Here is a 27,210-nt window from a genome sequence, read left to right on the forward strand (position 1 = left end):
TGGGTGACTTGGAATCCTAAGAAACTGATTGGGAAATCTAAAAGCAATTGAGAGTCTTCTGCACCTCGAATTAAAGTTTTACTAGTATAATATACTATACTGCTATGTGGCTTTTGCTCAACAAAATAGATAAATAAATAACATACTCGTTGCATTGAAATTCATTTTGAAACTCAATGTGGACTCCATCGAATCTTTTACTTCTTCTGATCAAGTTTGAAGATTTCATTCACATTATTCCTCCTTGTAAGAAATATTGGATATACGAAGTAAAGATAATAATAGACAATTTCATTAAGAGGCTAAAGCAAGCGCGGTCCTATTTTGCGGATATCATGTAGAATTGTGCTACCGGAAAGATCCACTATACTGAAAAAGAAAGTAAAATGTAATTTCTCTTAATGTCACTTTGTAATTTTTAATATTTATTAATGTATTGTAATTGAGCCATACTCCTCACTTTCTCTAAAAAGAAAAAGAAAAAAGAAAAAAGAAAAAAGAAAAAAGAAAAAAGAAATCTAATTTTATTATTTTATACAACCTTGGAGCCCTTGCCACCTATTGGTCTGCAGGAATTCAAACCCTATTAAGCCTAAGTCCATCATTATATTCTTTTTGGGCTCGCTTATTAGGGCCCAAACTTTAGCTGCCCAAAAAAAATATACTTGTAATTTCACAAAAAGCCGAGGGCATTTAGGAAAAATAGCTGCAACCGTCATAAAGCGGCAGCCAGGCTCTATAAATAGTAGGAGAGATGGCGCCCGACCTCATTCAAACCTTTTGTCCTCTCTCTTCGTTCTCTCTCAAATCCACGATTTCGTTCCCTTTCTTGTGGATTTCTCACTTGGAGAATAATCTTGGGTTTCCAGATAAGAATAGATCGAAATCGTCTCTCCTAATTGTAAGAGATCTCATCCTTGGGGTTTTCCTATCCGAATCCGTGGGCCTTTTGGTAGGGTTTGCGGTAACTGGTTTCCTCTAGTGGAGATCATCGTTGAAATTTTAGGGTTTAGACGTTATAGATCTTTTTTCTAGGTTTCTTGATGCATAAATTAGGGTTTACCGGCATGAAGAGTATGGATCACTTCAGATCCTTGAGTGGATCCCTCGCTGGGGCTGGGAAAGCTGCTTATCCTCCTTCAAATCCGAGATCTTCCTCCGATTCAATCTCGTATGGAAGCTTTGCGAATCTAAAGCTCACTGCAGGTTTGGTTTCTTTCCAAAATAGATTTTCTTTTACATATTATTGGCCGATCGGAAGGGTTAGACTTGTGTGGTGATTCCTATTCTTGGTGTGTTTGATTTCAGAGAAGTTGGTTAAAGAGCAAGCTTCAGTGAAAACTGATCTTGAGATGACGGTAAAATACTTGCCTTTTTCTATTTTTGCCTTACCGTCGATCGCTTTCCTGGTCCCAAAACTTTAATATCTGATGATCTTTACTTTTGTAATGTTAGTGTTTGATTTCCTCTTTTTCTTTCAACAAGTTTCTGATTTATTGCTTCTTTTGGAAATTTAGTATTGTGTGCTGCTCTTTAAACTTGATTTGCAGTATAGAACTTTTGATTCTACATTGAGGTTCCAGATATATTTAGGATGCTGAATTCCATTTAATCTGCTCCTTTACCAATATGATATGTGTCCTCTTCCCTCCTTTTTCAATTTCATTACATTATGGCTCCCTTACTTTTTAAACAAATGAGCAACATCTTTCACCAGTCAGAGTTTCTAGTTTTGATCTTATTTCATCTCACATATAAGAATCTTTTTATCCTTGTTAGAGTACTTTCTTGATTGCTAGTCATTAGGCTCTGCGTGTTCATCTAAAATATCTATAAGCAATCTCTCTTTATGATATTTAGGTTTTTTAATTTATCAAGTTACCTTTTATTTTGTTGAATTGAATGATATATGTAGGCATAAAAGTTATTGCTGTCACATTGTTAGTTATCTTCTCGTGTACTTTTGTGTTTTGTAACATTGTAAAACTTTGATCTATCTGCACTTCTCTTTCCAAACACTTAAACTTAAGTCGCGGAAACTTCTTTCTAGCTAAGTTGTTTATGCAAATGTCCTGATCTTTTCTGGTTTGTTTCTAAATCTCAATGAACTCAGTTCCTTATTCTTCCTTTTCTAATTTTCTGAGGCCTATACGTTTCTGGGTGTATGCTCTTTCTTTTTTCTTAATCAGCTTTTCATTTGCTTAAACTCTAGCACCTTCATATGTTTTATGGTACAACTGTACAAGGATCTGTCATCCAATCTTTATTTTAAGCAAGGTTCAGCATTTCCATCTGGTACAATTTCTTCTGCTGCAGAATGTTTCCCTTGACTATGCTTCAAAGGTACGTTAGGGCTCGTTTGGTTTGAGTTCAGGGAGAGTTCCTGAACTGGTTCAGAGACCTATAATCTGGTCAGTAATCAAATATTTTTATCTTTTTTAAACTTAACCAAGTTCACTCTACAAAAGATCAAGACTAGAAAATAAGACCAAAATCAAGATTGGGACATAGCCTCAAACCAAATAAGCTCTTAGAAACTTATTAGATACATTCATGCAGGATGTAATTTAAATTATAATTTTCGTCAGCAACAGGTCTTTTTCACTGTAAAGGCCAATTTGGTCTATTTGTAAACTTAGAAAGTCAGAATCATCCCCTTTTGGCTCAGTATTTGCATCATATCATCTTTTATATAATTGTATTTTTTTTTAAATATTTAGATTTCTTGTTTTGCTTGGAACAGTGCAATGTCTGTCATGTTACATCTTGCTTAATTTTTTTTCGCCAGAAGTAACTCTGTGCTATGATATTCTTTTGTTTGGTGCTTTCTTGGGTTGATCAAAAGTTTAAAACTAATATGGCTATTTAATGTCATTGATAAACAGCACACAAAGCTGAGAAGAGCAACGGAACTGATACATGTTTTAGAATCCAAACTACAACAAGCAGTCAATGAAAATGCAAAGCTAAAAGCGAAGCAAACAGAAGATTCAAAGCTCTGGCAGGGATTAGATTCAAAATTATCTTCAACCAAGACTATGTGTGATCAACTGACTGAAACTTTGCAGCAGTTAGCTGGTCAAACTCTCAAAGGTAATGCTTAAGTGTTGGTAATTTTCCTTGTTGCCTGATCATCTGCAAGTAATTGAGGAGGCACTTCTTTAGCAGCCGAGGAAGACAAGAAGTCTTTTGAAGCAAGGCTTGAGCACCATTTGAAATCTTTCAATGACTTTGACTCCCTGTTAAATGATTCTTCTACAAGATTAAAGTGTGCAGAGAAAGAGATTAATGATGGTAAGTCCTTCAGCATATCCGGTTTATTGGGACCTATGCATAATAGTCAACTTTAACTGTGATTTGATAACCCCATTCTTGGATACAGCTCAATTTTCCTATATGTTCTTGAAGCATGCATTAGCAATCTCATCCGGTTATCTTGGCAAGACTTTAATACATGATAGTATTTCTTTTTTTCTTCTTAGGGAAGCAGTTGATGGTGGAACTTAAATATGAGAAGGAGGAATTGGAGAGGAGTTTCAACGACCAGCTTTTTGCAACTGATACTGTCATAAAGGAAAAAGGTGAATGTTGAACTTTCTTATGTGAAATGACACTTGCATGAAACAATACAAGGTCTAACCCTAGATTGGGTTTGGAGAATAAGGGAGGAAGAGATGAAAAGAGGAGAAAGTTTGGTGAAAAATATATTGATTGAAATGATAGAGGGGGCTTTGGCCCTATTTATACAAAGTAACAATATATCTAAATAAATAAATAAAATATAATTAAATAACTCAAATACTTCCCTGAAACTCAAGGTGGATCATAAACCGATAATTTGCTAACTAGATATTCAAAACGCGAAAGAGGAAGAGACTTTGTGAAGAAGTCTGTGGTCTGCTCCTCAGTGCTAAGGCTATGGAGAGAAATAATGCCAATTTAGTACTCTTGGTAAGTGTAGTGCATATTGTCTTCAATGTGCTTTGTCCTTTCATGAAAAATAGGATTTTCAGCGAGCTTTTTAGTACTATCATTATTGACATAAAGAGGAGTTGAGAGGGGCAATGGAACACCCATATCACTAAGGAAGTGACGGAGCAAAGTAATCTCTGTAATCACCGCACACATAGTTCGATACTTTGACTCAATACTAGAGAGAGACTACATTTTGCTTTTTACTACATTCGAAAATCAGGGAGTCTCTCAGAAAAATACAGAAGCTAGTAGTAGACTCTCGATCAGATTTATCACCAGCATAGTTTGCATCGGAATAAGCCCATAGAGCCAAAATAAAAATCGATGGCTTAAAAAAAGAGCAGGTGATAGTGCCACAAAGATATCAAAGAATATGCATAAGAACAGCATAGTGGTAGTTCGAGGAGCTTGCATGAACTGCGTGATAAAATCAGTTGCATGAGAGATATCAAGTCGGGTAATAGATAGGTAAATGAGCCTCCCGACCAACTAACAATATCTAGTTGGATCTAGAAGAAGCTGTCCTTCATCAGGCTGAAGTTTCACGTGAAGCTTAACTCGGATAGTAGCGGGACGGGTGTCAATGATAGTAGCATGACTGAGAATGTCAGTAATATACTTCTGTTGGGATAACAAAAGATCATGAGATGACTCAGCAATTTCGATACCTAGAAAGTACCAAAGAGGACCGAGGTCCTTTATCTCAAATTGACTCTGAAGATGTTGTTGAAGAAACTGGATCCTAATCGTTATCTTCGATGATAATTATGTCATCGACATATAGTAGGAAGACCCAACCACGAGTAGAAGACCGCAGAAATATAGATGCTCAGATGAACTCTCCTGAAATCTGTAGGTTATAAGAACACTACCAAATTGATCAAACCAGGCACGAGGAGTCTGCTTGAGCTCATAGATAGCTCGTCGTAATCGACAGATGTGACCTAAGGTAAGAAGAAAATCGGGTGGAGTATCCATGTACACTTCCTCATCAAATAAACCATGAAGAAACACATTCTTCACATGCATTTGATGAAAAGACCAGTAGCGATTAGAAGCAATAGCAAGAATAGTACGAACATAGGTCATCCTGGCAATAAGAGCAAATATCTCATTGTAGTCTATCCCGTATTCCTGAGTGAAGCCTCGAGCAACTAGACAAGTTTTATACCTAGCAATGAATCTATTAGATCGATTTTTGACTTTGAAGATCTATTTACAGCTGACAGACATGATGTCAGGCGGGCGAGGGACAACATCCCAAGTATGTATCTACTGAAGGGTCTGAAGCTCATTTGCCATAGCCTGCTGTTACTCTAGAATCTGGACAGCCTCATGATATGACTTGATTTGAAAGGTGGAGTTGGTAGTTGCAAGGAATGTATAAAATTATGGAGATTATGTAATGGAAGACATCAAAAAATCATACCAGTCGTGAAGGCGATACTCACGTTTTAGATAACGACGAGCGGGTGCAAGAGCTGTCATAGTAAAGGATGTGCTGGTTGGAGGGATACTACCAGTAGAAGGAGGCTTAGTTGTAAGAGAGAGATAGGACCTGCGAGTAAAGACAGGGTCGTCATGGGATAAGGGGTACTCATCTGGAAAAGCTGAAACCTCAATGAGAGAGCCATTCCAGAGTAGGGACATCTGAAGGGACGAAAGATGGAATAGGTGTAGGGAGATTTAAAAAAAGATAAGTCTAAGAGAGCCATAACATCGAAGGTAAAGAAGGGTTCTTCTAGAAAAATGATATGGCGTAATATTCTAAGACAACGAACATAAATTTCATAATAATGATAGCCTTTACGCTTACTATATCCTAGAAAGACGCATTTAACTTCCCAATGGGATAATTTGTTGCGTTCACCAGGAGGAAGAACAAAACAGATGCACCAGAAAATACAAAGAGGATCAAAAAATGGTGAAGTACCATAGAGACGCTCATATGTAGTCACATCATGAAAGACTGAAGATGGAGTTCGTTTGATTAGATAGAGAGTAGTAAGAAATGCTTCAACCCAATAAGAATGAGGAACATAAGCCTAAAACAAAAGAGCATGGGTGGCCTCAAGAAGATGACTATGCTTTCGTTCCCAATACCATTCTAAGCAAGGGTATAGGGATAGGGTTGTAAAGGTAAGGTGCTGGTAGAAGCATGGATATAACGAAACTCAAAGGAAAGATGCTCCCAAGCACCGTCAAATCAGAAAATCTTAATAAATCGACCAAACTAAGTATGAGCCATAGAAGAGAACTTATGATAGATCTGACATATCTTAGAGCGTTGATGCATGAGATAAATCCAAGTGAAACGAGAGAAATCATGAATAAAGCATATATACTTTATTTTATGGGATAGTGGATTTATACGCCCGCGCAGCAAAGGTGGATCACCAAGCTATTAAGGTATGACTATGAGCTGCAATATAAGAAAGTAGCAAAGAACAAGGCGGCAGACGCGCTATCCCGACAACCCGAACCGGTCGAACTAGTGGCCCTGTCCATGCCTGTCTTCCCTTTCATAGATGACATACAAGCAACATGAGCTACTGATCCAGATATCTTGAGAATCTTGCAAAAGAAGGAGGACGACCCCAGTAGTCATCCTAGGATAGTGAACTGATGTGGATTGCTCTTAAACTATGGGCGCATTCGGATACCTGCAGACGTAGGCCTGCGATAAAAAGTTATAGAACATTTTTATTCCATCCCTAAGACAGGACACGGGGTACGACTACGAATTCACAAGAGACTACTATAAAGCTATATGTGCCTAGAGTACAACAGGAGCTAAGAGCATTTGTACGTGCTTGCGAGGTATGCCAACGGGCAAAGTCCGACTTACTGAAGCCAGCTGGACTACTCCAGTCATTGCCCGTACTGGAGAGGATTTGGGAGGACATCTCCATGGACTTTATTGAGGGCTTACTTTTTGTGAGGGAGTACTCGGTCATATTCGTGGTGGTAGACAGGCTAAGTAATTATGCTCACTTTTCAGCCTTGGCACACCCATATCTAATAAGGACGGTCGCAGCGGTGTTCGTGCACATTGGTAGGCTTCACGGCATGCTGCGTTCGATTGTATTCGACCGAGATCGAGTCTTCATCAGTGACTTTTGGACCGTGTACTTTGCACTTCAGGGTACTCATTTGAACCTTAGTTCGACCTATCACCCATAAACAGATGGCCAAACTAAGGTGGTGAATTGGGGCATAAAGCAATACCTGTGGTGCTTTGTGGGCGAGAGGCCGAGGAAATGGCTCGACTATTTACCATGGGAGGAGTGGTTCTATATTACTGCATTTCACAGCACCATCGAGATGACACCATTCGAGGCAATGTATGATAGGCCATCACCTACCTTGAGGACATATGACCCCGATGCATTAGCAGTGAGGACGGAGACAGAGATAGAGCTAGCAGATTGAGATGTGGTTTTACGGAGGTTACAGGAGCACATGACAATGGCTCAGAATCGCATGAAGCAAGTGTATGATCACTGGCATCGGGAGTTGCAGTTTGAGGTTAGGGACCTTGTATTTGTGCATGCCCAGCTATACCGACAAGTTACCCTACGTCCTATAAGCAATCTGAAGTTAGCGCATCGGTATTTGCATATTGGAGCGAATGGAACCTATTGCGTACAGATTGGAGCTACCGGAGGGATCACGAGTTCATCCCGTGTTTCATGTATATTATTATGGGTGAGAGTAAGGGCGGATTAGATAATGAGTACACATATACCCGATCCAGTGGAGGAGATACATGGATATGAGTCGGTGCGTGTGTTGGCGAGACGGAGGCGTTGTCGAGGTCAACTGGAGACTGAGATCTTGGTGGAGTGGCTTGAACGGCATTCCGACGAGGCGACATGGGAGTCTGAGGTGGAGATCATGGAACGCTTTCCGGACTTCTCACCTTGAGGTCAAGGTGACGAAAGCGTGGTGGATTGATACAACTGGAGTTGGATCAAGTTGTATCAAAAGAAATAAATTTATTTTCGAAGAAAATAAAGCTTTTTATTGAGGGGCATTCGAATGCTAGGGACCGCATTTGAACGCACTGTACGAACGCCTACAGGCGTTCACAAATACAAAGAATGAGATTTGTGCATTAGAACGGCCTTGAGCCCCTTTGAACGTGTTCATTCAAACGTCTGCACGCGTTTGCAAATACAGAGGATGGGAAATTCACGTTCGAAACGGCTTCGGGCATGTTCGGACGCACCGCAGCTAGAACATTTTGTTTTTGGGGTTTTATTTCTATTGTTTGAGTTCAAGGGGTAGCCTCTAAGTATTGCGCAGTGCATCTTAGTTGAGTTATACTATGAAACTATATTTTTTTCTCCTATCTCTCTCTATCTCTCTCTCTCTTTTTCTCTTTCTTTCTCTCCTTCTTCTTGCCCTAATTTCTTATTGTCCCCTAACCTTCATTGGTTAGATCTTCTTCCTCCTCATCTGTCACGGCCCTACTTCTTCTAAGAGTAACCTCTTCTTCCCCTTCATCATATTCTAACCAGATCCTTATAGAGGGGGATCATTAAATGTTGGCGCCTCCTGCATTGGTACGCACGGCATCGTGTCCTACCAGTGATGTTCGCATCAATTGCACAACAATATTATTTGTTCAGGTCACTCACTAGTTAAATTCTGGTCAAATCAAAATCATAGAAGGTGAGAAAATCTAAAAGGCAATGAGTTGTTTAAATAGGAATGTCAAATAGACCAGGTGAGTGAATCCTGTTGCCTTTGTAATCTCATGACAAGACTGCCGTTAACAACCTGAGAAAGGTGATGTGCTATTTCATCTGTTGGTTTCTGACTATCTTTCTCGTTTTCTCTACTGATTTATTTGTGTTAGTGACATCAACTAAAGATATCCTTCACATATTACATGTAGATTCTGTTATCAAAGAATTAGAACTGACAGTTGAAGAAAAGAAGGCACACCTGCAGACTCTTGATTCCCAATTGAAAGAGATGGAACAAGGGTTGAGGACTAAAGAAGATATCTGCATCAGCCTCAGGGCTTGTGTAAAAGATTTAGAAAGTGAAAAGTGTGCTCTGCAGCACAGCAATCAAGATTTTGCTCATAAAATAGACCAATTAAGCAAAGAACATAAGGAGCTTGAAACATTGCTTCTTAGCTTGATGGCCAAAGTAATTGAACTGGATAAAGAGAATGCAAATGTTTCAGGTCATGTTTCCAAATTACTCTGTTCATTTGGAACATACTATGAGTTGATCCAAGAGGAGAAGGACCTGACAGTGAAGTCTGCTCGGACAAAGTTTGAATTTCTTTATAAAGAATATATACATTCTATTTCAACGAATGACGCTTTGAGAACGGAAATTGTGGAGTTAAAGACAAAAATTATGGAGCTGCAGAAAGCTCAAGAATTTGTTATGGTGCAACATGTGGAAGAATGTCGTTTAGCCGAAGAAAAGATTCGAGGATTGGAGTCTGAAGCTGAGGATATTCTATCAAAGAAAGATGCATCAGATAAATTGGCTACTGGTTTACAAGAGGAAATTAGAAAGTTATGTGAAGCTTCTAGCCTTACTGAGAAGCAAATGGTTTGTAAATATAATTCCTTTGTTTGGTAGGGCTTGCGAGTTTTTCATTGCTTCCTAATGGGTGATGTTAAATTTTGTAGCAAGATATGCTGCAGAAAATATCAAAGCTAGAATCAGAGAAACAGGATCTTCTCAACAAAGTGCAGTTAGTGTTACAGGAACAAGCTCAGGCGACAGAAGCTCTACAGAGTGAGATTACTAAGCGCAACCAGCAGGTTGATGCACTGGAGAATCATGTCAGTCAGCTTCAGGGTGTGCTCGATGAGAAGGAGCATCTTCATAAAAGTATTGGAGAAAGAGAAAAGCAGTTGGAGGAGCAAAACTTGCAGGTTGTTTATGATACTTCTTCTTGGTCATGATAATTATTCTGTTCTAGATATTATGTATGAGGCTCTGAGCAATCTTATCTTTGTTCAGATTCAGGTTTCACTGACTGCAGCTGAATCCAGACTTGCTGAGGCAAAGAAACAGTATGATTTAATGCTGGAGGGTAAACAGTTGGAGCTATCCAGACATTTGAAGGAATTGTCTCAGAGAAATGACCAGGTACTGATCCTGAGTAGTTGGTGTTGAACGTTCTTGTTCCAATCCTTAAGAACAATTTTGACAGGCAATCAACGATATTCGGAGGAAGTATGAGGCTGAGAAGTTAGAAATTATCAATGCTGAAAAAGAGAAGGCACCATTTTCTTTAAAAATGATTTTCCAGTTATCTGTAGTTTGAAAAATATTAACGTCTTGTCTTGCTATTTCTGATACTAAATACATCAGGCAGAGATACTTAGAAAAGAATTGGAAAGGAAATGTGATGAAAAACTATCAGAAAACAAAGAAGATGCCCAGCGGCACTTGATGAGTGTTAAGGAGGAACATGGTGCAATGGTATGTAGAATTTCTCATACATGTTCATTCCTTCATTATTTGATAATGTTTCTATTGGTATCCTCTTTTTATATAGAATTCTGATGGAGTTAATTTCACCATTACAGAATTGCACTTTCTTGTTAAATAATTAGATATCTGATGTGGATTTGCTTGTAAGATGAGCTTTACAAAGGTTGTGTCAATCTCTAGTACCTGAAAGACAGTTTTCTAAACTTTATATTTATATATCACAGATTACTTAGCATCAACTTTATGCTAATTAATTAAGTTCTCTGTTAATGGCAGTTTCTAGCAAAATTAGGAATAATCTGGATATAAGGCTATAGTGTATACTTCTATTTTCACCACTCTTTTGTCCTTATTTCTTAGTCCATAGGCTGATGTAGCTAACAGCTACTACATTTTGCACCATTCATTTGATAATCTTGCAACTAGAATATTGTACTAGTATGGATTACGGAGTAGAGAAGAATTGGTTTCTTTATCGAGTTTGAGAAATTATTCCAATTCCAGACGATTCTTAGTCAGCACCAATTGCTTGACCAATTATTGTTGGTTTCCTTCATGTCAACAAAGAATTGACATCCTTGGTAGGTTCCAATGCATAATGAAATACTCACATCAAATTGATAGTCAGCTTAAAAGACATATACTTGTATTTCAATCTACAAATTTGGTCCCATTATATTAGTATACAGATTACATTTCAAAGAGTTGCCAAGAGAGATGACTTATTGCTTTCAAAGTAAAAACTCTTACTTAGAAATGATGGCAGTAGAAAATCTTTCTCAATGATTCAAACTCCCTTTTGTCATCTGAAGTCTTGACTGAAATGAGTGACACTCACGATTACTTATGGTATCTTCCGAAAATTTTGTGATTAACTGCACACTTTCTCTCCTGTGATTCTTGGGTATTTCTATTCAGGAAATTTTGATGGATAGATAACACAAACTTGTTAAGATGACGACTTGCAAGATAGTCTCCCTTCCGATTGTTGCATGTTTAGGTTGACCATTCTATTTTTATCACTAGACAACCTTGGTGTCCCTTGGATGCAACTAATTTGATTATGTTTTTAATTGAATTGCTTCTATGTACACATTGTTAGCTTTTATTACAATGGATATTATTAATCTGCTGGAGTTGGTTCCTGATTTTGGAATATTCACGAAATGAACCTGTGTGTACTGAAATGGATCCGTTTTTTAAAGAGAATCAGGCCATTTTTTGCCTCCTTTTTGCATCCTGCAGATTAACAAAATCCAACAGGATCACAACGAGAAGGAATCAAGTCTTCGGGTTCACCACAAGGAAGAGCTGCAGCATTTACAGCTTCAGGTTGAAAATGAAATGAGGGAGGTACTTCTGCTTATACTTGCCTTTCCATCATCCCAAAAGCTTGTCAATTTTTCTAAGTTTTGAGTTCAAATTAATGTAGAGAATGTCATCACTTAGAAAAGAACACGAAATTCAAATTAGTTCCTTGAAGCTGCAACATGAAGATGAGTACAGAAAATTACAGGAGGAATTGGAGCTCCAGAAGTCGAAGGTATCTACTTGTTTATGTGCCTTTACAAAAGCCTGTAGGTTCTAATATCTAGTTCTTGATGTGATTTACAGGAAGAAAAGCAAAGAGCATTACTACAATTGCAGTGGAAAGTAATGGGTGAAAATCAACAAGTTGACCAAGAAGTGAATTCTAAGAAGGTGTTTTGTATTGATGCTCCAAGCTTATGCATGCATGGCCATATTCTCTTGTGCACAAGCTATTGTTTATATTATCAACCTGGGCTAATAGTGAGGGTTTTTAAGCTACAGTATTAGTCAAGAAATAGATTAGTGCTCTACATTGGATATATCTCGGGATTCAGGAACAGTATAGTTTTTAATACTTAATAAATGCCTCAGCAAGTATTTTTCCAAGATAGACCTACACCTTTTTTATTGGAAATCACCACAATGGTTGATGACACACAAGAAAATTATCACATGTAAACCTGCCTTTGATCAATTTTCCCTTCACTTTTACAACAGTTTTTCTTGATTGAACACATCCTTTGATTGTAAATGTTATTATTGGCATCTCAGCAATAATTATTAGGCTCTTGGTTTGTGGTGGCAGCCTGCAAAATTGCACTTCAGAAATTTACCTTACATCATAAATTCATAATAAGACTTTACATTTATTGAGTAGAGGTGATTATATTATTTTACTGTAATCTTTTCTGAGTTTTTTTTTTTTTTGGGGTTGTAGGAGTACTCTGTTTCGTCAATAAAAATGAGGGATTCATATGGTAGAAAACAACACCAGTTTGCCTTGACAAGTCCCCAAAGCAGAAGGAAGGTAGCACACTCTTAAGTCTCTTCTTTAAAGAACTGGTTTGTCATTACATACTGTTTCCTAGAACCAAGCTGTACTCTTCTTTGGATGCATTCTAGGATGTAACTTTGTCAGGAATGATGCGGACACCAATAGCAAACATACTGAAGAAAGTAGAGAAAGGGAGTGATGGAAATATTCCTAAGCACAGTAAGGTGACTCTTACGTAAAGATGGAAATTATTAATGTTTTCATGACTATCCAAATGAACCAATTTTTTCTATAATCATTTAGTTGGATATTGAATTATCTCATTTACTTATATATCATGAAATTGTTGCTGTCAAAAATGGTTTGCATTTAAAATGATGCTTTTTATTAAAAAAAATGGTGCTTTTTAACTGTTCAATAGATCTGAGAAGTTCCGTTTGGTTATCTCCAATTATTTCCTTATGGGTTATCCATATGAACAGGTAACACGTCATGAATACGAGGTTGAAACAACAAATGGAAGAACTATTACAAAGCGTAGAAAAACAAGGAGCACTGTCATGTTTGGTGTATGTAAATCTCAGTTTAGATGGATTATCTACAGCTATTCATGTGGAAATTATACAAAATACCAATTTCCTTGTACTTTTAGGAGTCAAATTCTCTGAAGGCAAAGCATAGCAGGAGCCCTGATGATAGGAAGGATGTTACAACTGTCAGGAAGGTATAGTGCAAACATTAAAGCACTAGCTATTTACTGCCCATTCAATATGATGACAATTTGGCTAACTAGTTTTGCACAGTAAGTTATCTGAATGCTGCTTTCCGTACTGCCCTGGACCATTTTAAATGCCTGAGAGCTTGTGGATATTCTGAGATCCCACATGAGTTATGGATTAATTTCTCATTCAGCATTTATTATCTTTCCATTGTCTGGACCAATTTTAGACGCCCGAGTGCTTGCGGATTTTCTGAGATCCCACATAAGATATGGAATTATTCTCATTCAAGATAACATTTATTATTTTTCTATTGTTTGTTAATATGCAAAAAGCATGTCACTTTGTTAAGAATATCTTGTGTGTACAATCTTCGTATGAACTAGACAGAAACTGTTATTGTTAGAGAATAAAGCAATAAACAGTACTTCTTGTACTAAGTTCCCTTTACTGCATTGAGAGTGCAAAAATTATCATTATAGTGTGTATGCTTCTCAGTGAAAGTTGCTGTTTGTTTTGGTGTTGATAGAGTTACTTCCATAAATTCAGAGTTCTTTCCATATATATTATCCACTTCAATTGCACCAAGCATTTCGAGATGCATTTTGTACTTGTTCATGTTTTAGATATTTTAGCTTAGCAAAACATTTTAGAATTTACATTTCTTAATATATATAATTGTATTAGGGAAAGACTTGTGATTTAGGAATCTGCTTATTTATTTATCAATTTCTTTGTATGGTTTTTATGAGTAAGATTCTTTCTTTCTATATTGTTCATTGCAACTATTGCTTTTACCCCATCTTAAGCACATGTTTTTCCATTAAACATATGATGATTGATGAATCTCATAATAGCCAGATGATTGAGATTGTCTTGATACAAGTTGGCTTGTTCTTTAACATTTCCAATCTTCTTTGTGCCTGCGGTATCTTTATTTATGTTGTAGCTAGAAAAACAAGGTTTATATAGATACCTTTTTGGTTTTCTCATCTCTCAGAATTAAAAATATTTTTGCGATCTCTCATCAAAGTGCAACTTGCACATGCAACATGTTTTATGAGGCACACTTAATCTGTAATCTGGTCATTGTCATTGTCTGCTCATTTTCATTAGCAATGTGACTTATATTCTACAGGCACTTGGAGGGACTCATTCACATCCTGCAAATATTGGTGATTTGTTCTCAGAGGGTTCTTTGAATCCCTACAATGATGACCCTTATGCATTTGATTAGTAAGGTAATCTTATTACTTATATTTGGAGAGTTTCCCCTATGTACAATGCTTATTGTGATGCTAAGTGCCTTAGTCACTTAAAACGCGGTAGTATTAGGAGACCTATATACTTCCACTTCCACTATTATTCCCTGATCTGTTACTATGCTTCATATCCTTCTTAATTTCTATTCATATAGTTGTCTGAAGCTTTGTCATGTCATGCATTTCCTTTGCCTCCACAATATGAGGTCATTCAGTGAAATCTATCAAGTCGGCAATAAATACTTTTGGAAACTATGTCCTCTAGAAATGAAAGGCAAATAGACAATAGAGGGACTTACAATAGAAGTTATGAGACAAGTCAGCAGGTAGAAATGTCTACCTCATTGATTGCAGTTATGATCATGCTTCCTAGGGGCTGGGAGCAACTCCTACAGAAAGTTTTCCAAACAAGAATGCTACTATAAAGAGTTGATGTTAGCTTGATAATATAGTAAAAGATTGTCAATCCTTTAGGGTCTTCTCATCTTTGAGTTATACTATACCTGAACCTGTATGATTGGGAAAAGTTAGTTTGGGCTGTGATGATCAAGCAAGCCATACATATAGCTGTCCATCTTTCATTCTTCACAATGATTAGATCTGTTAAGAAATGATGTACATTGTTGATCTATGACTTGAAAGCTTAAACCTTCAACTAATTAACTAACATAGTGTCATTGTACCAGAGCTAATGTTTCTAGGGGTCATGAGTTCAAACATCAGCAAACCTCATTTAATTCTTATATTCTATTATATTTTTTACTCTGGTGTGGAGAGCTTGTACATCCTCTTATCAATCATTTATCCATGTGCATAAGTGCAATGTATAGGGGCCGATGTGAGGAGGCATATTAAGGTATGATATACATTATTGGTGTGTTATCTAAATTAGATCATTTATTCATCTATCTACTGTTGGTTTGCTTAAGCTTTCCATCACTATCACAACTTCCATGAGCTTGCCATCTCTGTCTACCAAAATATTTATATATTGACCTTCTCTCTCACCTAGTCCTTGCACACAATTTCCTTATTCATCTACTCATCTTTTAGCACCTCGGCCATTCCTGCCTATTTTGGTTCCTTAGATTTACTGAATCTCGAGTTTCTCTTTTCAAACTGTTTGGAAAGGAACATCAAAAGTAACTCCCATTGTTTCTTTCTACCAAGATATTACATAGAAGTATCAGCTTGATGTTTAGTCAATACTCAAGCATTGTAGGATTGAACTTCATTTTATAGGTACATGAATTGGTGTGTGTATGTAAAAGTAAGTAATAAATTGGCTGTTTAAATAATATATAATTCATGTGATACCTCCTTTTGGGTGGGTGATAAATAAGTGGGGGGCGGGGGGGGGGGGGGGGGGGGGGGGGGAGGGGGCAGGGGCGGAGGGGATTGTATCTTGTTATACATTTTCAATATCTTAGTGACCAATTAACCTAGGAAAACGTTGACTGGTATTCCAGAAATTATACACCAGAATTTCTGGCTTCGGGTTTCTTTACTCATACTGAAAATTGGGAGACATCAGTTATATGGACTAGTCAATAATCTTACATGTTAAAAACGTTCATAACTAAAGCTGGTTCATTTTATTAAGGAAGAAAATTTTATGTGGTAAAAGGACAAAGAGATATAGAGATGGGCAAGGATGGTTCGTTGATTACATACTTGGTTACTAGATTGTCTAACAATTTTCTTGATTAAACAGTCATGACACCTTTAAGTGGATCGACATACTCAGTATTCACCGAGTACCATTTTCTTGTTGGAAGCCATATCACTACCTACTGTATCAAGGTCTCATTCTTAATGGCAGTTTGAATCTAGTGATATTGATTCTTCTGAGAAGCTTCGTGATGCAATCTCTACGGGAGATTATTGTCAAGATTAAATTTCGCCGGCCTGTGCAGCTTGGACTTATCCTACATTCATGCAGCCCATTAGGTTGTTTTGTTATCCTTTTTCTTGTTTGGTAAGATCACACGTAGTATTGAGCATACATTCCCGGGGAAATGTATCAGATCACAATCATGGAGAGGTCAAATGAAACGAGGCATTCATATGAGGAATATATCAGAGCTTTGATCTCATGCTAACCAAAAGATTCTCTGATTCAGCTTGTCAGATGTTATTCTTGTTGTGGTGTTGCATACTTAGTTGGTTACTGAAGTTGCAGATGCATACCTAGACCTTTTTTCCAAGTAAGAATGTAGATCTTATCTAAAACTAAGGCTGTAAGAGCAGCAGTCAATTCCATAGATCTTTGAAATATTGATTTTATACATCATATATGCCGTTGCTTTTTGGATTTTAATGTGATCTTCTTTCTTGTACCATAGTTTAAAACTTCAAATTCCTCAACGGTTAGTCTCAAATCTCTCTTCTCACCACAGGATATATTTTGTCCTATCTATTAGTCCTCTCTCTCGCTCTCTACTTGATGCAACTATTTTGTTTCCTTCTAACTTCTAAGTGATTTCATTTTCTTGATGTGGAGTGGAAGTAAGGACAATAGAAGCCAAACTTCAAAGTAGTCTTATTAGATTGCAATAGGTAAGGTCATGAAAGTAAGTTTATCTAAAATTCAAGCAGGTAAGGTCATGAAAATAAGTTTATCTAAAATTCCATGCTCGAATGGACTTGCGAGATTAATGCTCCCAATGGAGACTCATTCTATGGCAGCAGCATTACTCCTTAGGCGTAGGTATAATTGTCTCAATTCATGTGGTTTGAACTTTTGTCCATATCCACCAGAAAAGAAACTTTGTGATGGGCTAGTCAGCTAGTCGAGCAATGCACCTGATATTTATCTGCAATTACTGTAGTCCAGTGGCTTGAGCAATTGAGATGGAAAATATTGGAGTTATGACCGTGGTTTAAATCCCATGTGGAATCGAAAGTAAGATGTAGAAGAATTGATGTGTAATAACAGGTCTGGAACTTCTATCTGTTAGTCTTGGTTCCATTATTTACGTCAAATCTCAGTGGATTCAGAATTAACGTATTGGTTGTAACTTGTAAGTTGATACATGCTATGACTTGGCTCCATCTACTTAGCATAGGTGGTCTCTCTTGTTCTCTTTTCTTTTCAGAAGTAGGTCTGGTTCCGTTGGTGGTTTCATGATAGATGGCTGCTTAGTTGCCACAAGAGTACAAGTTCTAGGTGTGTAGTGTGTTGCATCAAGTGGCAAAAATAAAAATTCCCTCTCCCAAGCAACATTTGTCTTTCCTTTGCTATAATGATAGTGCATATAAACTGATTAGCAAAACTCCCCACAGGACAAGAGTAACTGCATTAATGCATCTCTTGTCTCTAGATGTAATAACCAAGGGAGATGCAGCACATAATAAGAGAGACTTCGTTCGTTCATGTTATATATATATATATGGTGGCACTTGAAGAGGTATCAAAACTTTATATACTATATGTGACTTCATCTATGTTTTCATTCAATTCGCCTGCAGCAAAAGTTGTAGGTTTCTTTTATAGACTTTTGACAAAGCTAGCAAACATCCAAGGAAATGATCTAGTAGTTGGAATTCCACAAGTACGACTGTTAGGTTGATGCATTGATGTATGCGTTATCTTCTCAGGTTTTGTCCTGGTCAAGTGAGTTAATAGAAAAAGAAAAAGTATAGCTGTGTAATTCAAAAACAAGTCAAATTTCAAAGAATAAAGCAAGGCAGTTAAAGTGCAGTTCATTTGTTTCGCATGACATATTAATTTTTTTAATCATCCAGAAATGAGGGAATCATCCTTAAGTAAAGAAAGTGAGTGATCTCTTATACAAAGATGTGCAAGCATACAGTCCTCAAATTAGAGCTACCCCAAACAGCATTAGGTGGGAGACAACCATCAAATTAATTCTTTACCTAACTCAACCACTGAAGCAAACACTAACCCATCTATGTACTACTAGTAGTAGACATGTGACTTCACCTAGTTTCATCACAACAACCAGTCTCTCTCTCTCTCTCTCTCTCTCTCTCTCTCTCTCTCTCTCTCTCTCTCTCTCTCTCTCTCTCTCTCTCTCTCTCTCTCTTATATCTCCTATTATTCAGTTTATAATTGATTACTTTCAAGTTCAGCCAATACCCAAGCTATGACAAAGTCCTTGTTTATATGTTGCAGATATATAAATACTACTGGGGTTTGATATCAAGGGCTCACTCACTGGTTTGACCTATAGAGAGGAGAAATGGCTGGGGGGGGAGGATTTATGGTGGATGGCCCTGCCTCAGATTATGGTGGAAAGATGACCTTTTCCGTGATCATTACTTGCATCATGGCGGCCTCTGGTGGGCTAATCTTTGGATATGATATTGGGATTTCAGGTTCGGCAGTTTGCTTCTTTTTGTCTCTCTTTCTTACTTAAAGCTCATTCTAATGCAATACTTTTTCTTCATCATCCCCCTGTTCCTCTGAGGCCATAGCTCCAAGCTTGGAGTTTGAAGGATGAGTGCTACTATCTTTTCTGCATATAGGTTTTAAGCCCTTAGTTATGTTGCTAAACAACACGGCTACCAAATGAAAACAACTAAGCTTGCTCTAAATTTGGCTTAATTATAGGTGGAGTGACGACAATGGAGTCTTTTCTAAAATCCTTCTTCCCTCACGTACTGAGGAGAATGGAAGAAACCAAGAGTGACGCCTACTGCATGTACGATAGCCAAGTCCTCACCGCCTTCACCTCGTCGTTGTACTTGGCCGGGCTGGCCGCGTCGCTGGTGGCCAGCCGCGTCACGAAGGCTATCGGACGGCAGGCGGTGATGCTGATAGGCGGGGCCATGTTCCTCGCCGGCGCTGCTTTCAACGCCGCCGCCGTCAACATCACCATGCTCATCGTCGGCAGGATGCTGCTCGGCGTCGGCATCGGCTTCACCAATCAGGTATGAATTTTCCTATAATGCATATCCAAATACTGATAACTCTTTTATCCGCCATCTTTGTCGTCTTTTCTGGGCATATGCACCCAATTTTCTTATCGTGTTGTTTTCCGTGCTTAATAAATGCATTGGTTTTTTTAACTCTTTTCCCTATAAATGAGTTTATCTATATATATATATGACTTTCATTGGTGAGTCTAGTTATTGGAGGATGTGTCATTGAGCATAAAGAATCATTTCTTCTAATGGCTGATGCAATAATGGAGTTTTTGACCAAACTAGCCCTCCTAATTCTTTTTAAGACGTCCAGGGCACTTCAAAACTCAAATATTAGATTATATGAGGTAAACAATTGCTGAACTAATATTTAGTTTAACGAATTATATAGAATTTGAAAGTAGGTGAGAACATAATTAAGCCTTAATGAGATAATGTCATATAAGTTGCTGAATAGCGACTTTATGAAAGTCACCGTATCAAATAACGTCTTTTATGAAAGTCCTTGAACCAGTTCGTGGCTTTAGAAAATCGTTGAACTAGTTCGCTATTTTAGAAAGTCGTCAGATTCTGTGGCTTATGTGAGAAATTCTCCTACTAGGACTTAGTTTTTTTTTTTTAATTTCTATATAAAATGGTTATCTAGTTCAGCTGTTTTTCAACTTATTTAATCTCGTATTTAAGTTTATGATAAATTTAATTAACTTTAAAAAATGTGGCAGATTTAAAATAATCAAAAATTCTTTGAGAGTTCCACGTTGATCTTTGTTACTATTAAATGATTGCACACATGAACGAATGCTAGAGCAAAGGTCCAAAGGAGATGGGCTTTGGTCACTGGTGACATTGACTTAGGTATTGAAAATTTGAACTTTCTTAGGTCACTACAGTGATTGAATTCTATCAGTAGTTATGGACTCAATTCTTGGAGATGTTGGAGTTAACATATAGTCCATTTCTAAGAAGAGCTGATCCGATTATCTAATCTATATCGGAGTGTGCTAATTCTTTGTCTAACCTATTAAAACAAGACAACAAAAACTTTCTTCGATTCGAAGATCGGTACACAGTAGTTAAATGGAGAGATTTGCTTCTAGTGTTCTACTGTTCTGCGACAAGGCGAGGAACCCACTCGCTCCGGAGGTTCTAGGCTACATTCAAGAGAACAAATAACCATTAGGGACGTACCTAACTTTATGCTTCATAATCTTTGATCATCTAAATACTAACTAATTTCATACTAGATAACTTATTCAGACAGAATATGGTGTAGTACATGCTTACTTTCTTTATGGATTAGCTAAGTTGCAAATATGTATATCCGTTATGGCATGACAGGCTACTCCGGTGTATCTTGCCGAGATGTCGCCGCCCCGGTGGCGCGGTGCTTTCACCACCGGCTTCCAGTTATTCATCGCCATTGGCGTTGTCGCCGCCAACCTCACCAACTACGGCACCTCCCACCTAGCCAACTACGGGTGGCGCCTCTCCCTCGGCCTGGCCGCCGTCCCGGCCTCCATCATCCTCCTCTCCGTCCTCCTCATCCCGGACACCCCTAGTAGCCTCGTACAACGTAACAAGGTCGACCAGGCCCGCGCCGCCCTCCGTCGAGTACGCGGGCCGGACGCTGACGTGGAAGCCGAGCTCAAAGAAATTGCACGTGCTCTGGAGAACGGCAAGAGGAACGAGGACGGTGCATTCAAGAGGATAATAACAGAGAGGCGGTACCGTCACCACCTGGTGATGGCGGTGGCGATACCGCTATTCCAGCAGCTGACGGGGGTGATCGTGATAGCCTTCTTCTCGCCGGTGTTGTTCCGGACCGTCGGGTTCGGGAGCGATGCGTCGCTTATGGGTGCTGTTATATTAGGCGCGGTCAATTTGGCGTCTATACTCGTCTCGGCTTTGACGGTGGATAGATATGGGCGTAAGGTGTTGTTCATGCTCGGTGGGGTCCAAATGATCGTTTGCCAGGTCTGCAAAGTTTATTTCTATACCTCGGAAGTCGTTATTGATGTTTATATGTATATATGTTGTAGATATGATTCATTTCTTCTTACTCCCAAAATATTGAAACGTTACTGGAGCTAGTAGTAATACTCAATTTACTACTTTGCTTTGCTTTGGCATGCTAGGTTGCGGTAGCATGGATCATGGGAGCGAGGATCGGCAAGAACGGCGAGGCTGCGCTGCCCAAGGGCTTCGCCATGGCGGTGCTGGTGCTAATGTGCGCCTTCTCGGCCGGCTTCGGGTATTCATGGGGTCCTCTGAGCTGGATCATACCAAGCGAGATCTTCCCGGTGGAGGTCCGATCGGCCGGCCAGGGTATCAGCGTGGCCGTCAATCTCGGGTGCACCTTCGTGCAGACGCAGGCCTTCCTTGCCATGCTCTGCCGCTTCAAGTTCGCCACCTTTGCCTACTTTGCGGCCTGGGTTGCGGTCATGACTGCCTTTGTCGCTGCCTTTCTCCCCGAGACCAAAGGGGTTCCCTTAGAATCCATGGGCTCGGTGTGGGAGAAGCATTGGTTTTGGAGCCGTTTTATTAAGGAAGAGAAGCAGGTTCGAGAGTCCACCTGAAGTGGCTTCCTCCATCATCAATGTATCAGGACTTTGAGGAAGGGCAGTGCTATCTATATACCTCGCATTCTTTCTTAAAATTGAACACACTTAAAAGTGATGCCACACCGAGTTCATCGTGAGAAACAAACTGCGAGATTCCTACTGGGTATAGCTTAAAGCTAATTGCGGATAGTATTGAGCAAATTAGAGTCATCTCAATAATCCCAAGCGATACAAGAAAGAAGTAACATTGTAGAATTTATTGAAGGTACATGAGTAATTATGATGTAATCTGAGTGCTAAAACATGCTGATTCAAATGGACAAGACTTTTGGCATCACCCAGTTTCAAGGTCCTATAGGATAAACGGGTGCTACAAAGAATGCCGGCATACCACAGAAGCGTCACAGAATATATGCATTTCTGACTAATAAACTAGATACTGCATAGGACTAGTTTGCAACAGTAAAAGCATGGGACCTGAATTGCATTTATGAAGCATTCTTGTATCCCTTCTATGAAAACAATACCATAAAAGAATTACCAATAAGACCCCAACTCCGTTCATACATTGTCACCCAACACAAATCAATCAGCGAGATCATGAATGTGTAATCTTAATCCGTGAAACCAACATAAAACATCACATTCCAAATTTGTGTGCCCTATGCAGCATATTCCTTAAGTGCTCTATTCTCTGAGAATAGAGTACTTCAGGAATTGAAGACGTTAACTTGTGATCAATGAATCAAAGAGGGAAATCAACATAATAGAACAAAAGCTTCAAAAATCATATCCCAATAGGGAGGGGTAACTGACTTGTCAGTATCACAGTAAATTTTGAACAATATACATAAAGTGGGAAATATTAATATCCCCAAAGATAAACTATAAAATAAAATGTTATCATATTCCTTCCATACTAATATGAGGACCAATAAAATCTCCCAATTAGATAAATGAAAAAAGAACTCTAAAACAGACAAGTTCATACTTGGGCTTAGTAAGTTAGTTTGACCTTGTGAAGCTTCAGTCATGAGCCAATGTGTAATCCCTGGGTGGAACTTGTAACTCTCACATTTAACAGCTATGGTGAAGAGCCATAATTTTTCATGTTGGGACACTACAAGATTGATGTCAAAATGCTATATGACTAATAACTTGTAGTAAACAAATACTTCAATTTCTAAACTATTTCTGTTGACAAAGCTGGCTGTATATGAAACAACAAAATCATTCACAAGAGATGTTGATAAAGAAAACTTGAACTGATATGAAGTTGACTGTCACTTCTTTTATCATCCCAGAAAAGTCAATTCACAGCCAAAATAATGTATGTGAACAAAAATTGGCGCAGGAAGCCAGTCCAAAAATAAAATCGGATCCTCTAATATCATCTATTAAAGAATTGAAGCACAACCGCACTCAAACAAATGGGAGGAAACTTTAATGCTTGTGTGCAGATATTGAAAGAAAAATTAGAAAACTGACTGCTTCCTTCTGCCTGCAAATACCGCAAAAGCTTCAGGTGCATCACCCGTTTAAAGTCCTTGTGCAGCCCAAAACACTAGAAAATGACAAACAACATCATATGCTGGTGCAATAGGAAGTGGAACGCTCATCACAGCTTTTCAATACCAACAAAATAGGACAGAAAAAGATGGAAATAAGATAAGAAATTGAGAACATAGACAAAGAAAAACAATGGGCCACCGATTGCAGTTGAACATAATCCTTACCAGCTATGAGACCATTATGATACATAGATGGTTTTGTGGAGGTTTAAGATATTGAAGGTGGAACAGCACTGCAAGAATCATTTCATATATCACCACAATCATGGAGTATAAACCTGATTACAGTCACCAACATCATCACCATCATTATCATCATCATCAACACCACCACCATCAATGTCTTCATCATCATAATCATCATCATCACCAACATCATCAACATCATCATCATAATCACCATCATGAACTAAGAAAATCAGCTACAAGATCAGCAGCATGGGCTTTTTTAAATCATCTCGCCAGTAAGGCACGACACCCAGTTCACGAACAGAACTAGAAAATGCAGAGTATTTTCTATCAATAGTTAGAGTTCACCAAAATGCTAGAAAAAAGTTCATAATAAGACTTAAGAGGACATAACAAGAAATACTAAAGCATAAAGGACATATTAGAACTCCCGAATAGACACTATAAGCCTACCAAGTGGGTCTGATGACAAAAGAAAATCTAATCTCAGAAACCACAGCAAGCTCAGAAGTACAAATAGCAACCTCCAACAAACAGTCCAATGCAAATAGACTATCATAGTACTCCATCAAGACCATCCATGATACTATATGAAAGTAGGCAAGTCTCAGGCACCAGTCAAGTTGAAGTCATCAGTCCTGTCAATAGCAAATGGAAATTAGTTGGACTATCTAACTAGAACAGAAACAGAAAATATGAAATCATGATTTGTATACAAAAGTCTACCTCATCAAAGCTGCGTGCAGGACTGCGAGAAACACCTCGTGAAGGAGGGGACCTCTCCCCATTGATATCATTCTCAGGGCTTTCACCACGAGAAGGGGGTGTCCTGCGAGGTGAAGCACTCTGACGAGGACTACGAGGACTAAAGCTGCGGCGTGCAGGGGAGGCACTGTGCACAATAGTAGATCAGAACAGGTTTGACAAAGTACCGAAGTGGGAAAGAAGTATTTCAATGTTACCTATCATATGAACGGCTCCTGCTCCTTCGACGATCATCTGGTGACCTTCCTCTACCACTGCCTCTATAATAATCAGCACTCAAACTGCGGCTTCTGCTTCGACGGTGATAATCTCTTTCCCTGCCGCTATACCTGTCGCGCCCATATCTGTCTCTGCTTCTACTGCGACTTCGCCTCCTATATTCTCTGTCTCGATAATCATCCCTATGCCTAATTAGGTCAAAGACATCATTAACTATCATGTGTGTTGCAAAGGTGGAAGCCCAAAAAAGCTCCATAGATTAACATATTATGCCTTGAAAGATGAACGTTTAATCAGATCCAAGGAGTCAGTAGATAATCTCAAAAACAAATTCTTAAAACAATGGAAATTACATGCAACTCCACAACAAAATCAAAATAATGATTCACATTCCTAAAACTGCAGAAAGAATAGCAGAGGTCTCATAGTCTTCTGCACACTTAAAGGAATCGTTTTGCAATACAATCATTTTAAATTGTTAAAGTGCAGGAAGAAGAACTTCCGTGTATAACACTATCATACCTAAGTGCTGAAGAGTTCATACAATATTGTAAGAAAATTAGTTCGATACTTCTATCATGCTAGAACACATGAATAAGTACAGATGAACTACGAGTACCTAATATCCTCCAAATAAAAAACATAATTGACATATGCAATTAATTGTATGCACATTTTGCGCCAGTAAAGCAAAAATATTGATGCATAAAATGAGAAAACTGCACATACATTTTAGAAAAACAGATTTTCATAACAAGTAAAACTGATATTGGAAATAGGAAAATTAACAGTTCCATAAATTAAAAGGGACCTCACCTTGGCCTCGGGCTGTGGCTTCTTGACCTTCCCTTTGTTCGAGGAACTACTTCTACAATTCTCCCTTTGTGACTGCACAGATAAGAATAGAAGACAACAATAGCAAAAGCAGAAACTCAGATTCAGAAACATAACAAATATGAAAAGAAGAGGCATGGACAAAGCCAACTCCATCTAATCTAAAGGTATTTGTAGTAAAGGTTCATGCAACATAAACATGACCCCATGCAGAAATGAATACCATCTCATTTTATGACTCTACATTTCAATTCTCCTACGTGCATATTCAGACAATAATTTTATATTCGTCCAACTGTCCTGTTTTAATCTTGTTATAAATCTCCGTTCAATATACCGAGAGGATTCTTTGCCCATATAAAGAAAATACTACGAAGCAAATGTTCATACAAAATATTTTCTCTACGAAAATCCTGAATACAACTTACATTCGCTCAGCGTTAGGCCCATACTTCGCAAACTGAACCATAATATTACGACCATCCACATTTCGTCCTACAACCCAAAAGCAAAAGACAATTCTAAAAGTGAACCTTATGTCCTCAAATTTTGAGAGTGCATCCAAGAACTCAGGGAAACAGCCTCCTCAATAAATCAAACACAAAGAGAAAACTTGCCATCGAGCTTTTCCACTGCTTTCTGAGCCTCATCAGCATACTTGTACCTCACGAAGGCAAACCCACGTGAATCCCCAGTCCTTCAAATTTAAGAAACGTCATCATTAGCACTAACAATATCGAGCTCACAGAAGAAAGAATTAACAAAATAAACCGAAAATATCCAAGACTTTCTAAAATTCTACTGGAACGTACCTGCGATCCCTCGGGATGAAGACATCCACCACCTTCCCGTAACGATCAAAGAGGGGATATAGATCATCCGCCGTGGTACCTAGATAAGTAGATAAGAAAATACATTAGAGAGAGAGAGAAGAGGAGGAGGACGGGGGAGAGAGAGAGAGGTACTAACGGAAGCTAATGTTGAGGACGAGGAGAGAGAAGGTGTCTCTGATGTCCGGAGGACCCGATCTCCCGAAATGCGACATCCCTGAGGAGGATAGATGTGGAAAATAGAGAAGAGAATTCTAGAATTAGGGTTTCGGATAAGGGAGGAAGGGGTAGAGCCCGAAAGGGTCGGTCATCGCCGAGGTCTTGTGGCCGGTATATAGAAGAGTTTGACACGTGCTATGCACGTGCATTCTTCACAGATAGATTCCAGTCGACCCGGCCCACTAAGCCCTGTATTGGGCCAAAGTATTGGCCCATCTATTTTCGAGACTTTTCCTCTCAAAATAGCTAGCTTACGTCCTGCACCGTTCGATGTTGGTAATTGGTTCCCATCCAACGGTTCCGATCTTGAAATATCGTATAAAGCACCATCACTAAGGAGCACAAATCACGAGGAGAATAAATAAACACCAACAAAGATACGTGTCACCCATTAACG

The 27,210-nt window shown here is 38.5% G+C and overlaps 3 protein-coding genes across 13 annotated transcripts; 2 read left to right on the forward strand and 1 right to left on the reverse strand.

Moving 5' to 3' along the window:
- The first annotated feature begins 802 nt into the window (after positions 1–802).
- On the forward strand, positions 803–19,003 carry LOC140772836 (synaptonemal complex protein ZEP1-like). Of its 7 annotated transcripts, XM_073115043.1 has the most exons (20): positions 803–901; positions 1,057–1,206; positions 1,309–1,358; positions 2,886–3,093; positions 3,169–3,294; positions 3,483–3,581; positions 8,879–9,555; positions 9,636–9,884; positions 9,973–10,101; positions 10,166–10,234; positions 10,327–10,437; positions 11,695–11,802; positions 11,882–11,992; positions 12,064–12,150; positions 12,698–12,787; positions 12,883–12,978; positions 13,237–13,323; positions 13,407–13,478; positions 14,612–14,714; positions 18,874–19,003. In XM_073115043.1, the coding sequence occupies exons 2-19, from the start codon at positions 1,068–1,070 to the stop codon at positions 14,708–14,710; spliced, it is 2,607 nt and encodes an 868-aa protein (XP_072971144.1). In that variant the 5' UTR covers positions 803–901; positions 1,057–1,067; the 3' UTR covers positions 14,711–14,714; positions 18,874–19,003. The 7 variants fall into 7 exon arrangements, 5 of the variants coding, with proteins under 5 accessions (XP_072971144.1, XP_072971142.1, XP_072971143.1 ...); XM_073115041.1 differs by having other exon boundaries at positions 806–1,206; XM_073115042.1 differs by lacking the exon at positions 18,874–19,003 and adding an exon at positions 16,450–18,233 and having other exon boundaries at positions 806–1,206.
- On the forward strand, positions 18,796–22,576 carry LOC140772837 (sugar transport protein MST1-like). 2 transcript variants are annotated; one of them, XM_073115046.1, is made up of 4 exons: positions 18,796–19,076; positions 19,312–19,631; positions 20,964–21,599; positions 21,761–22,576. In XM_073115046.1, the coding sequence occupies exons 1-4, from the start codon at positions 18,941–18,943 to the stop codon at positions 22,199–22,201; spliced, it is 1,533 nt and encodes a 510-aa protein (XP_072971147.1). In that variant the 5' UTR covers positions 18,796–18,940; the 3' UTR covers positions 22,202–22,576. The 2 variants fall into 2 exon arrangements, with proteins under 2 accessions (XP_072971147.1, XP_072971148.1); XM_073115047.1 differs by lacking the exon at positions 18,796–19,076 and adding an exon at positions 19,083–19,226.
- Positions 22,577–23,452: 876 nt separating this feature from the next.
- LOC140772839 (serine/arginine-rich splicing factor SC35-like) lies at positions 23,453–26,893 on the reverse strand. 4 transcript variants are annotated; one of them, XM_073115051.1, is made up of 10 exons: positions 26,734–26,893; positions 26,577–26,655; positions 26,382–26,461; positions 26,193–26,259; positions 25,747–25,818; positions 24,909–25,118; positions 24,673–24,838; positions 24,400–24,584; positions 23,923–24,252; positions 23,453–23,750 (listed from the first exon to the last, which is right to left on the reverse strand). In XM_073115051.1, exons 1-8 carry the CDS (start codon positions 26,807–26,809, stop codon positions 24,579–24,581), a joined length of 756 nt encoding a protein of 251 aa, XP_072971152.1. In that variant the 5' UTR covers positions 26,810–26,893; the 3' UTR covers positions 23,453–23,750; positions 23,923–24,252; positions 24,400–24,578. The 4 variants fall into 4 exon arrangements, with proteins under 4 accessions (XP_072971152.1, XP_072971151.1, XP_072971153.1 ...); XM_073115050.1 differs by having other exon boundaries at positions 23,453–23,810; XM_073115052.1 differs by having other exon boundaries at positions 23,453–24,252; positions 24,471–24,584.
- Between the last annotated feature and the right edge of the window lie 317 nt (positions 26,894–27,210).

Source organism: Typha angustifolia, chromosome 13, assembly GCF_048772165.1.
Source record: "Typha angustifolia cultivar Huaian chromosome 13, ASM4877216v1, whole genome shotgun sequence".
Lineage (NCBI taxonomy): Eukaryota > Viridiplantae > Streptophyta > Magnoliopsida > Poales > Typhaceae > Typha > Typha angustifolia.